The sequence below is a fragment of the Fulmarus glacialis genome, unplaced genomic scaffold (assembly GCF_000690835.1).
Source record: "Fulmarus glacialis isolate BGI_N327 unplaced genomic scaffold, ASM69083v1 scaffold11831, whole genome shotgun sequence".
NCBI lineage: Eukaryota > Metazoa > Chordata > Aves > Procellariiformes > Procellariidae > Fulmarus > Fulmarus glacialis.
This window is the reverse complement of record NW_009192167.1, coordinates 1,842-12,515: the sequence shown is the minus strand read 5'-3', so window position 1 is coordinate 12,515 and position 10,674 is coordinate 1,842. Positions and strand designations below refer to the sequence as shown.

Below are 10,674 nucleotides of genomic sequence, written 5' to 3'. Positions count from 1 at the left end.
GGGCTCACTTTAGCGCTGGGTGCCAGCGGGGACTGAACCCCTGCTGAAGAGCGGGGGTGCCCTCACCTGGGAGGTGGGAGGGGGTCTAGGGGACGGTGTGTCCTTCCCCGGGGATGCGGATTGGCGCTGCTGGGGTTGAGGTTAATATCTGAAAGCTCCTAGATCCCAGTCAAGGCTAGGGATTAGAGCTGCGAGGCTTTGCCAGGTGGCAGTTTTTCCCCTGTGTTTGTGAGGAGAGCGAGGGTGCAAAGATCTGTCAGGATCCGTTCCCGGTCGGTGTCCCTTGTGAAGGTGAACGGAGGAGAGGCCTGCCCAGGCTTTCAGAGAAATAGCGTTAACGCTGCATGGGGCTGCACTGGGAGCTTTGCTTGGGATGTAGGATTATAATCTTCTAATACATTCATTATCACAGATTTTTTTTTTTTTTTTCCGTTTATGCTACCGTATATGTTCTAGGCATACTTCAGAAATTCCGCAGTTAGATTTTTCTTAGAAAGGTCAACCACTAGAAGAAACAATCTCATTTCTCCCTTTTGTGGAATCATGAGGGGTGCACTGGTTTCTTTATGCCCCGAGCTTTTGATGTTCAGCGCAAAGGTGGCAAACGAGAGGAGGTGTTGCTTTGGGAGCTGCTGTGGTGCTGTGACAGTGACATCAGTGCAATGCAGAAAAATGCAGCGTGTAATTTAGAGCAATCTCTTTTAGGATCGGTCCTGGCTTAATAGTGCTGGAATTGGTTCCATAACTACAACTTGTGAATGGAGTGCTGTGAAGCTCAACTCAAAGCTGAGAGACATTAAATATATAAGCTCATGATAAATTTCAGTGTGTTATCTCTTAACATTTTTTTTGAATGATTGAGGAAATCTCACTGTTACTGAAACAATTACTTATTTTAGATTTCCAGAAACACCCTGGGTGCAGCATTTGTTGCTACAAGAAACATCCATGCCTCCAAAACATGCTTTCAGAAAACAGGTGAGTGTGAGAAAGGTCTTCATATAAGAGTGCGGCACTGTCAGTTAAGAAGGAATTTGAATATGGAGTGTGAGGGGGGCGTGTGTCAGTTGAGGACATTTATATACTGACAGTATTTAACAGTGAACTATCTGTTACATAGTCACATGAAGGAGACTTCACTTTAATAACTATTCAAATTATGCGCAAACCAAAGGAGTGGTCACATGTCAGTTGGCTTACACAGCTTACCTGCTTCATGAGGATTCGATTCAGTCTTCAACTCCTGCAGAATTATTTGAAAAAATGCCTCAAATTCCAGTTTCCTGTCTTGTTTGTAACAGTATGAAGGAACGGATCACTTTCCCAGGCCTGCCTGGGTTTGACCTTGTGTCCTTGAGTATAACTTTTTTGCTGCCAGCATCTTGGTGTTTAGAGAAGGCAACGGGACTGCATAGCTGTATTTTTGGTAGTGTTTCATGTACAATTTTTGAAGTGGCTTAGGGTGATTAAACAGCATCTTGGTGTTTAGAGAAGGCAACGGCACTGCATAGCTGTATTTTTGGTAGTGGTTCATGTACAGTTTTTGAAGTGGTTTAGGGTGATTTATGGTATTATTAGGAAATAAGAGTTTCACAGTGTTATTTTCTGTTTCCTAGCTGAGGAAATAAAAAGTTGTTGGAGGTATGCTGGTAAACGAATTTGAGGAAGATGGAGAATACATTTTTATAGCTTGTATCGAACAACTTGCTCCTTAAATGTACTGGGTTCCTTTAAATGTATTTGGATCTTGGATTACAAATCAGTTGACAGGGTGTTTTGATGCCTCAAGTCTAAATGCTCTGCAAGCAGAGCTAGCATGTCCTTTCTGAGCTAAGGTTAATTATTTAATTTAATTGCTTTCTAGCGGGAGAGATTGCTAATAGTGTAGGGCATAATGAAGGATAACTAAACAGCCATAAATGTTTTGATTGAAGCTGGCTCGTAATGATGAGTTGAAGCTGCTTTTATTCACTGTGAAAATGGGAGCTGTTGTTTATCTTACGCATCCTATGTAAGGAAGAGTGGTGCTTGCTAGACCTTGTGGCATACCTGAGAAAGGGTACCTTGGCTTGTGAATTCAAGACAAGCTCACTGAATTCATACTGTGCCTTAATGTGCTAAATCTGGTTTGAAATGTCTCTTTTCAGGTACTGCTGAGGTATCCTCTATTCTTGAGGAACGTATTTTGGGAGCTGACACCTCTGCTGAACTTGAGGAGACTGGCCGTGTGCTGTCGATTGGTGATGGTATTGCCCGTGTGTACGGCCTAAGAAATGTCCAAGCAGAAGAAATGGTTGAATTCTCCTCTGGACTGAAGGTAAGCTTCCACTAAAGCAGTTTGTTTAGCCTAGAAATATAAAGAAGACTTTTTTAAGGAGAACATGAGACTATGCTTGGAGGTACCTATATGGACCTTTTACAGACTTCGGCCTAGAAATATAAAGAAGACTTTTTTAAGAACATGAGACTATGCTTGGAGGTACCTTTTACAGACTTCATTGCAATTTTAATACATAGTAACTAGTTGAAATAATACTACAAAAAGCAAATATTCTTTGAATTTGTAACACTGTGCTTTCAGTATCAGTATCTGGTTCTTGGCCAACATTTGAGCTTTATTTGTCTTCATCTAGGAAGTATAAGAACTAATCTGGCATTGGATTTCGTTTTCTTTGGTTTCAGGCTGGCTTTTCAGTTTACTGTTGAATAGTAGCTTCTCTGCTCCAATACAGTGTGCGGTTTGCTGACTTCTTATAGTCCTAAAAGTAGACTAGAGTTAAAAAGCTGTCTGTTCCGAGAGTACTGCAACAGCTCTTCCAGTATTTTAGTGATCTAACTCGCCTTATGCAGAGAAGAAGCCAATACTTTTCCCTTGACCAATTCCTAGGTAAGAGAGAAATGTTGTATTTGAACCCTGCTTATCCTTTCTGTCCTTTTTGGAGAGGTAAATGACTGAATGCTAGACTGTTGCAAGTATAATTATGTAGTGAGCTGAAGGCTTAGGCAGGTTCTCCAATCAGTATGGAAGAACACACGTGCATAGTACATAAAAGCAGAACATTGACTATTGTTACAAATAAGATTGAGGTAGATTATGTTGGAGGTTCTACACTGTAGAATAATCACATCAGTATTGAACTGTCAACATTTTCGTGAATTCGGTATGGGTTTTCTCAGGCAAATGTGATCTTTTTCCTAGGGTATGTCCTTGAATTTGGAGCCCGACAATGTTGGTGTTGTCGTGTTTGGTAATGACAGATTGATCAAGGAAGGGGATGTTGTGAAGAGGACTGGTGCCATTGTGGATGTTCCAGTTGGGGAGGAGCTGCTGGGCCGCGTTGTAGATGCCCTGGGCAATCCAATTGATGGGAAGGTAAGTGTAACTACGTTTGCTACCTCTGCTTATATCTATGTGATACAGACTGCAGCAGGTTTATTCCTCTCTTTTAAGGGTCCTGTTACATCTAAAACGCGTAGAAGAGTTGGCTTAAAGGCCCCTGGGATCATTCCCAGAATCTCTGTGCGTGAACCTATGCAGACTGGTATTAAGGCTGTGGACAGCTTGGTGCCAATTGGTCGTGGCCAGCGTGAGCTGATCATTGGTGACAGGCAGACCGGGTAAGTTAAATGCCCAAGCTAAAAATCTTTCCTTAAAGAGAGACATGAGTACAGCATGTGCCGATGTGCAAAGCTGAACACAGAACTACGTAGAGGTTGGGAGAACCGTAGGCAGCTTAATTTACCAACCTCTGTGTTACACAGGAAAACTTCAATTGCAATTGACACAATAATCAACCAGAAACGATTTAATGATGGAACAGATGAGAAAAAGAAGTTGTACTGTATCTATGTTGCAATTGGCCAGAAGAGATCTACTGTTGCTCAGCTGGTGAAGAGGCTCACTGATGCAGGTACAGATTTTTGAAGATGGTTGAGCCTGGCAGCTAGTGACATCCTGTTCTCATTATAATGCTGAACGCTACTATGACTTCTCCTAGCTGCGAGTACGGACAGAATTCTTTTGTTATTAAATGAGTGAACTACTTGCTTTTGTGGACAAAAAATCTTTCTAGGTATCTGGGGAAAAAAAAAAAAATCTCCTTTTTGCTACATCGCATTAGAAGACTAGTATGAGGCCCCAAAACTGCTGAATTGCTTCTGGAAAAGTCAGCCTGTATTTTTTCCAGCAGAGTTGAGAGCTTCCTCTTGGCAGTCAGGCCGGCGTGATGACAAGCTATGGCCTACAAGTATTTATGGACTTGGCATTTGTTTCATATGTATGCAAGTCAGTGTGAATGGCAGCTGCAAGTTTAGTGGAGAGACTTTACTGCCTAAACATAGACTTTACTGCCCAAACGTAAGGGATTAAATAATAGCATCTTTTCAAAAACAGCGATCTTGTTGACCAAGGCTGCATATGTAACAGAGCTTGCAAGGGATCAGGCACTTTACCTCTTGCCTGCTGGTCAAGCAGAGTCATACCTAGCAGGAAAAAAACCCCCCACGTTTTAATGACAATAATTTGTTTGGGACTATGAAACAAAGGGTAGTATCTCCTTGCAGCAGCCGGGAAACCATGGACTTTCAGGCTGAGTTCTTTCTAGAACCGAAGTGTGTCTTAGTGAAAGTTTAAACTTCATTCTAAATGGGAAAGAAGTCTGCAAGTGTTAGACATTAGCTGCTGTGATCTCGCTCTTGGAACTTCTTGAGTTAGTTGAGCTAACGCATGTGTTAATCTAGTGCAGTGTTCTTTCCTGTAACAATGTGGTGATGCTGCCTGGGCTTGCTTCAGCAGCTAGTACTTCACATGCGTGTTGTATTTGCTGGTTATGGGCATGGTGAGGTAATATACTCAGTGGTGTGTGTCTCTGATTCTTTCCAGATGCCATGAAGTACACTATTGTGGTGTCTGCCACAGCATCCGATGCAGCACCCCTTCAGTATCTGGCTCCCTATTCAGGCTGCTCCATGGGGGAATACTTCAGAGACAATGGAAAACATGCGTTAATCATCTATGATGACTTATCCAAACAGGTCAGGAAACATTGTTTATAGGCCTCATAGTCTAGCATTGGTGTTTGTAGCTGTAAGATCACGTCAAGTTTAGAAATTCAAAATTTTAAATGAGCTACTGAAGTCTGAGAGCTTTCTTTATACCACACAGGCTGTTGCCTATCGTCAGATGTCTCTGCTGCTGCGTCGTCCACCCGGTCGTGAAGCCTACCCAGGTGATGTGTTCTACCTGCACTCTCGCCTGCTGGAGAGAGCAGCCAAAATGAACGATTCCTTTGGAGGTGGCTCTCTGACTGCCTTGCCTGTCATTGAAACTCAGGCTGGTGATGTGTCTGCTTACATTCCAACCAATGTCATCTCTATCACTGATGGACAGGTAGGACATCTTCACATGCCAGTACTTCTGTGTAACTTACTGGCAGGTCTCTGAGGAGGCTTCCAGGTGTCTCACCAAGATAATAAAACAATTTTCTCCTACAGATCTTCTTAGAAACTGAGTTGTTCTACAAAGGTATCCGTCCAGCCATCAATGTTGGTCTGTCTGTGTCCCGTGTAGGTTCTGCTGCTCAGACCAGGGCTATGAAGCAGGTAAGCATGAAACTGCTGCTCCTCCTCTCACTAAAGACAAGTAGTGTGTAGGCTTTCCAACCCATTTCACTCTAGAGTTGTGAATAGAGGGGGAATAAAGCTTTGGATTCCTCAGCATTATGAAATTACAAAAGAACAAACTTTGGGGATCTCTGATATTTCTATTGCCTACTGGGGGGAGGGGGGAAGAAATGAAAATAGTATCTGCATAAAGATGTAGGACTGTTAAGTTTCAGTATGCTGAACTGGGTACTGATCTAACTAGAAACAGAGAATGCTCTCTTAACCCCACACTTCTTTTAATCCAGAGATATGGAATTAGAGAGGTTTAGTATCAGCTGTGCCCATTGTAGGGAGGAATAGCATGCTTATGTTAAAAGGCCAAGCAGATGGTGGGATTTTTAGAAATGCATATAATCATCTGTCAGAATCTTGAGATTCACGTGACTGGTATGCAAGGCAAAGCTGACTTGTGACAACTGTCAGCTGAAGATAACCTGCAAACTACTAGACTCACTTAAAAACTGGTCAAACTCAGTCTGACCTGTGTCATGTGTTATAGGTGGCAGGTACCATGAAGCTGGAATTGGCTCAGTATCGTGAAGTAGCTGCCTTTGCTCAGTTTGGCTCTGATCTGGATGCTGCCACACAACAGCTGCGGAACCGTGGCGTACGTCTGACAGAGCTTCTCAAACAAGGACAGTATGGTGAGTGTCTTCAACATAAAAAGTGTGCATTTCCCATTAGTCTCTTGTGCTGACAAGGCCGGTCTTTGTGGCAGCCTTAAGACATTCTGTGGACATGGTAAATGTAGATTTATTTGAACCATGTTGTGTATATGCAGTTGATCTTCAAAGAAGGAGTCTGTAGTACTGATGTCTCCAATGTAAGAGTTAACAATGGCACGAATGCTTTCTTTTCTGCAGTTCCCATGGCTATTGAGGAACAGGTTGCAGTCATCTATGCTGGTGTAAGAGGTCACTTGGACAAGCTGGAGCCCAGCAAAATCACTAAATTTGAGAGTGCTTTCCTAGCTCATGTACTGAGCCAGCACCAGGCCCTCCTCTCCACGATCAGGTATGATGATTTGTCTTATTTCATCCCAAGGGTATTGACTTGATGGCTGGTGTGCAGATAATGGTCACTGAACTGTTAATTTAGTATATCCTAGAACATCAGGCCTTAAGCTGCCTCTACCAGAACTGGAGGTTAAATCAGCCTTCCTGCTGTCCTTGCACTGTCCAGTGCTCTGCTTCTTGTCTCCAGTTTTTACTTAGGAAATCCAGCTGATGCTTAAAATGAACCTACTTGAATACCCCTCCTAATGTGATACTGAAATCACTTAATCTAGTCAGTTCCCATATTTTTGATAGCTTTAAGCTATTACAGCACTGTGGATTCAGTGCTGCTCACTGCCTTCCCCGCTGCTGAGTGTGGACTGTTGGGGATCGAGTGTTTCCATAGTCCTGTCCTGTAACCTGGTCCTAGCTTGTTCTGTCATGAGTCAGATCATGTGCCTTCCATCTCTGAGGAATAGCTCTACAGAAGACAGAGCCTTGTTGAACCACGTTGCAGCTAGTTTGAAAGTATTTGTTGACAAACCTTCGTTCTTAAACAGGACTAACTTTTTTAGGAGAAGGGATGTTATGTTAGTTTCAGCGGTACAGCTTCATGCATCAAACAGAAATGTGTTAATTCATCTTCTAATTTTGTTAGAAATTGGAAGGTTCATTGTAAAGTTTTTCTTTGCCTTAGTCAGGGATTGACCATATGTCTATTTCTGCATCAGAAGTTTAACTAAACTCTTCCAACAGGACCGAAGGAAAGATCTCTGACCAGACAGAAGCTAAGTTGAAGGAAATAGTCACAAGTTTCCTGGCTACTTTCGAGGCATAAACTCTTAACTCTTCAAACAGACCAGGCTGTTGTCGTGATCCCATGCTCCAGCTCCATCAAAGACTTAAAAGTATGTGCGACTTGAATGTACAGATCTCAACGAGAATAAAAGTTTCCATGTAAAAAGGAAAATTCTGTTCTAAATTATTGCTGCTTGAGCAACACATGCCTTTAAAACCAGAGTTAAACTCCCCTGGACACACGCTTGCTAAAGGAACTCTGGAAAATCAGGGGGCATCGTAACTGTTGGGTGGATCAAACTCCTCTTACAAGAACGTGTTGGGGTAGCAGTTGGATTCTGTGGCTAAGACTGCGGTTCCATCGTGACAGAGCTGAGGGTCGCCCTTGCAGTTCTTACCCTTTTCACTAGACGACTGATCTCGGAGAAAGGCGGGGAACTGGGGAAGCAGTTTCCGCGGTCTTCTTATGGGTGGTAACTAGTCAGACCTCGTGGATCAAACTCCTCTTACAAGAACGTGTTGGGGTAGCAGTTGGATTCTGTGGCTAAGACTGCGGTTCCATCGTGACAGAGCTGAGGGTCGCCCTTGCAGTTCTTACCCTTTTCACTAGACGACTGATCTCGGAGAAAGGCGGGGAACTGGGGAAGCAGTTTCCGCGGTCTTGTTATGGGTGGTAACTAGTCAGACCTCAGTATTCTTTAACAGCTTGATACTGTGACAGAGTATTTCTTAGAATTGCTGTCTAACCCATCCTGCTGCCTGCTTTCAGGAGATGGGTTCTTTCAGAACTGAGTGTCCTTGTGTCTCGGGACGACTGCACATTTAGCTGTTAACAGTAGTACCTGCTAGAGATGTAAACACCACCATCCTCTGTTGAGTTGACTCCAGTTCTGCCAATAAACCGTCTCCAATCGTTAATTGTGAGGTACAAGATTTCCCAGTGTTAGAACTCGTATCTGGGATGTGGGAAAGTTCAGTTTAAAGTCACTCCCCTTCGTGTGGTGTGTTCAGCTGTACCTGATAACGCTGGAACTTGGTCCTTAATCCTTGGTGAACCTCTGCTCTGCAGTTATCTGTGATCAGGGCTTGTTGAGGCTATTCGCTCTGTCCCCAGTTAACTTCCTTTGCAGGAGCATCCTGCCTCCAAGCTCAAGCCTGCTGTGTTACAAGCAACTGGAAACGTTTCACCTGAGCCTTTCACACAGCTCCAGGCTAACAGGCTTCTCTATTAATGGCTTGAGTGCTTTGAGAGTGTGAGCTCTTGCTTCTGCAGCACAGGAAAAAGTAAACACACGCTTTTAGTGGAGGAGTGTCAGACATCTTTCTGGGAAGTGCTGGCATGTTTGAATAGTGCTGTGCTCCTGGAGGAGCGCTTCCTCTGGAGTTCCTTTTGTCTTTTAGGATCTTGTTTCTTCCATGCCCAGCTCCAGAAGAGGTGGCTGGCAGCTTCACAGGCGTGGGCGTACTGCGGTGGACCATCCAGCTGCCCCACATCGCTTGTCCCTTCCAGGACAGCTTTTACAGCTTGCTGCTCTGTTCTTGCACAATGACTAAACCCTAGTTACTTGTTGGTGTCGCTGTGTCATGTTTTACTTACATGCTGCTGTAGTTAGAAAGCACCAAGCTCAGGGGTGTCTTAGTCCAAAATTGCAGAGACACGCACTTGTTTCTGGTAACAAATATTCCAAAGTTCTGATTTCTGCCCTGTTGCTGCTGTGACTTAGGAAGGTGATAATTTCCTCATTAAAGCACTGTGTGGTAATTAAGTCCGCTCAGACAGAAGGGTGGAGGGGCTGGTTTTGAAGGATCGGTCGCAAGTCCCGGGAGGTGCTGTGGGCTGCCCTGGCTGTGGGCTGGTGCTGGAAAGCAGAGAAATCGCGGTGAGTGGGTTGTGACGGTGCGGATTCGTGGTGAGGGTTTGTGCCCTCTTCTGGGAGTGTGCGCAGGGTCATCCCTCTAAATCGGCTGAAGAGCTGATTGAGAAAATCACAGAAATAATCCCCGAAACACGCTGTTTCAGCACGGTGTCCTGTGCAGTGTAACTGCCAGTGCTGCGGTAACACCCGCTCTGTGCGCAGGTGATGTCAAAGCTGTGACTGATGTGCGGCTGTTGCTGCAGGGCTGATGACGACTGTTGCGTACGCTGCCCTGAGCTGCCGTGCCTTGATCCGCGCTGCTCGGTCCTGCATGCTTTGGGTCTCAACCCCGCTCGGGCTTAATCTGCCTGTCCTAAAGCGCGCCCTTCCAGTGCGGTCAGATCAGATGGAGAAAACTTGAAGCTTTATTGCAGGATTCACACCTTGGAGTATTTTGTGTGTTTGCAGCTGGGCAGATTTGATTCAGATCTGAAACAGATGTGATGCTACCTCTGCTGCCAGGTCAGGAACTGCAGCCACGAACACTGGAAGCAAAATCCATGCAAACCTGTTTCCATCACTATAAACCTCAGAAACGTTTGCTTAGGTCACAACTGAGCAGATTTATTTCAGTAAGTGCAAAAATACCTTTTTTTACATTACTGGACTGCTTTAGCTGTTAAAGCAGAGGCTTTAGGGTAGCGAGTGCGATTCAGGCTTTCCGGCACACAGTGTCCTCTCTCATCTGCTTTCATCTTTTTTAAAAACCGCTCAGAGGTCACTCACCCAGCATCTCATCTCTGGCAGTGTCCCCTAATCAACTAAGGGTAAAAACAGGACATGTATGGTGAAACCTTCCCAAAATACTCCGACAACCTGTGGGGAAGGTGCTGCAGGTTGCGTGGACACAGCTCTGTAGCTGCCGGCCGTGATGCTCATCCTCTGCTGTGGGTTTCCTTCGTGAAACTGTCTGGGTCAATGGGGTTTGACCGTCACTAGTGGGTTTCTCCCCGTGGTGCAACGATAGCATGCCTCACGTCCCCACTGATCTCCTCCATCTGCTGTGGGAAGAGGTGCCCTCTGCAGCAGTCCCCAAACCCACAGAGACCCCAGAGTGCATGGCGAAGCTCCACGCAGCAGGTGGGGTGGGTGTAGCCATGGGTGGGGACACCACGCTGTGGGGTGGGACCAGCTCGGTGGGGCGGTGCCAGGATCAGTAGCGGTGGCGGAGCACGGCGGCAGCAGGATGCGGGAGGCACGGTTCAGGGACCACTTCTGGGTGAGTGGGGGCATGGGGGACCGGGGATAGCGTGGTAGGACCCAGCCGGAGCCGGGGGGGGGGTCACAGCCGGAGGTGGGGG

The 10,674-nt window shown here is 45.3% G+C and overlaps 1 protein-coding gene across 1 annotated transcript; it reads left to right on the top strand.

The window, feature by feature from the left end:
• Positions 1-899: 899 nt before the first annotated feature.
• On the top strand, positions 900-7,642 carry ATP5A1 (ATP synthase, H+ transporting, mitochondrial F1 complex, alpha subunit 1, cardiac muscle; the record flags this gene model as incomplete). Its single annotated transcript, XM_009586957.1, has 11 exons — positions 900-978; positions 2,148-2,317; positions 3,200-3,373; positions 3,452-3,618; positions 3,763-3,911; positions 4,883-5,034; positions 5,165-5,389; positions 5,494-5,601; positions 6,164-6,308; positions 6,528-6,678; positions 7,416-7,642. Coding segments are annotated over 11 exons (1,602 nt in total), but the record flags the coding sequence as incomplete, so codon positions are not given.
• Positions 7,643-10,674: the final 3,032 nt, after the last annotated feature.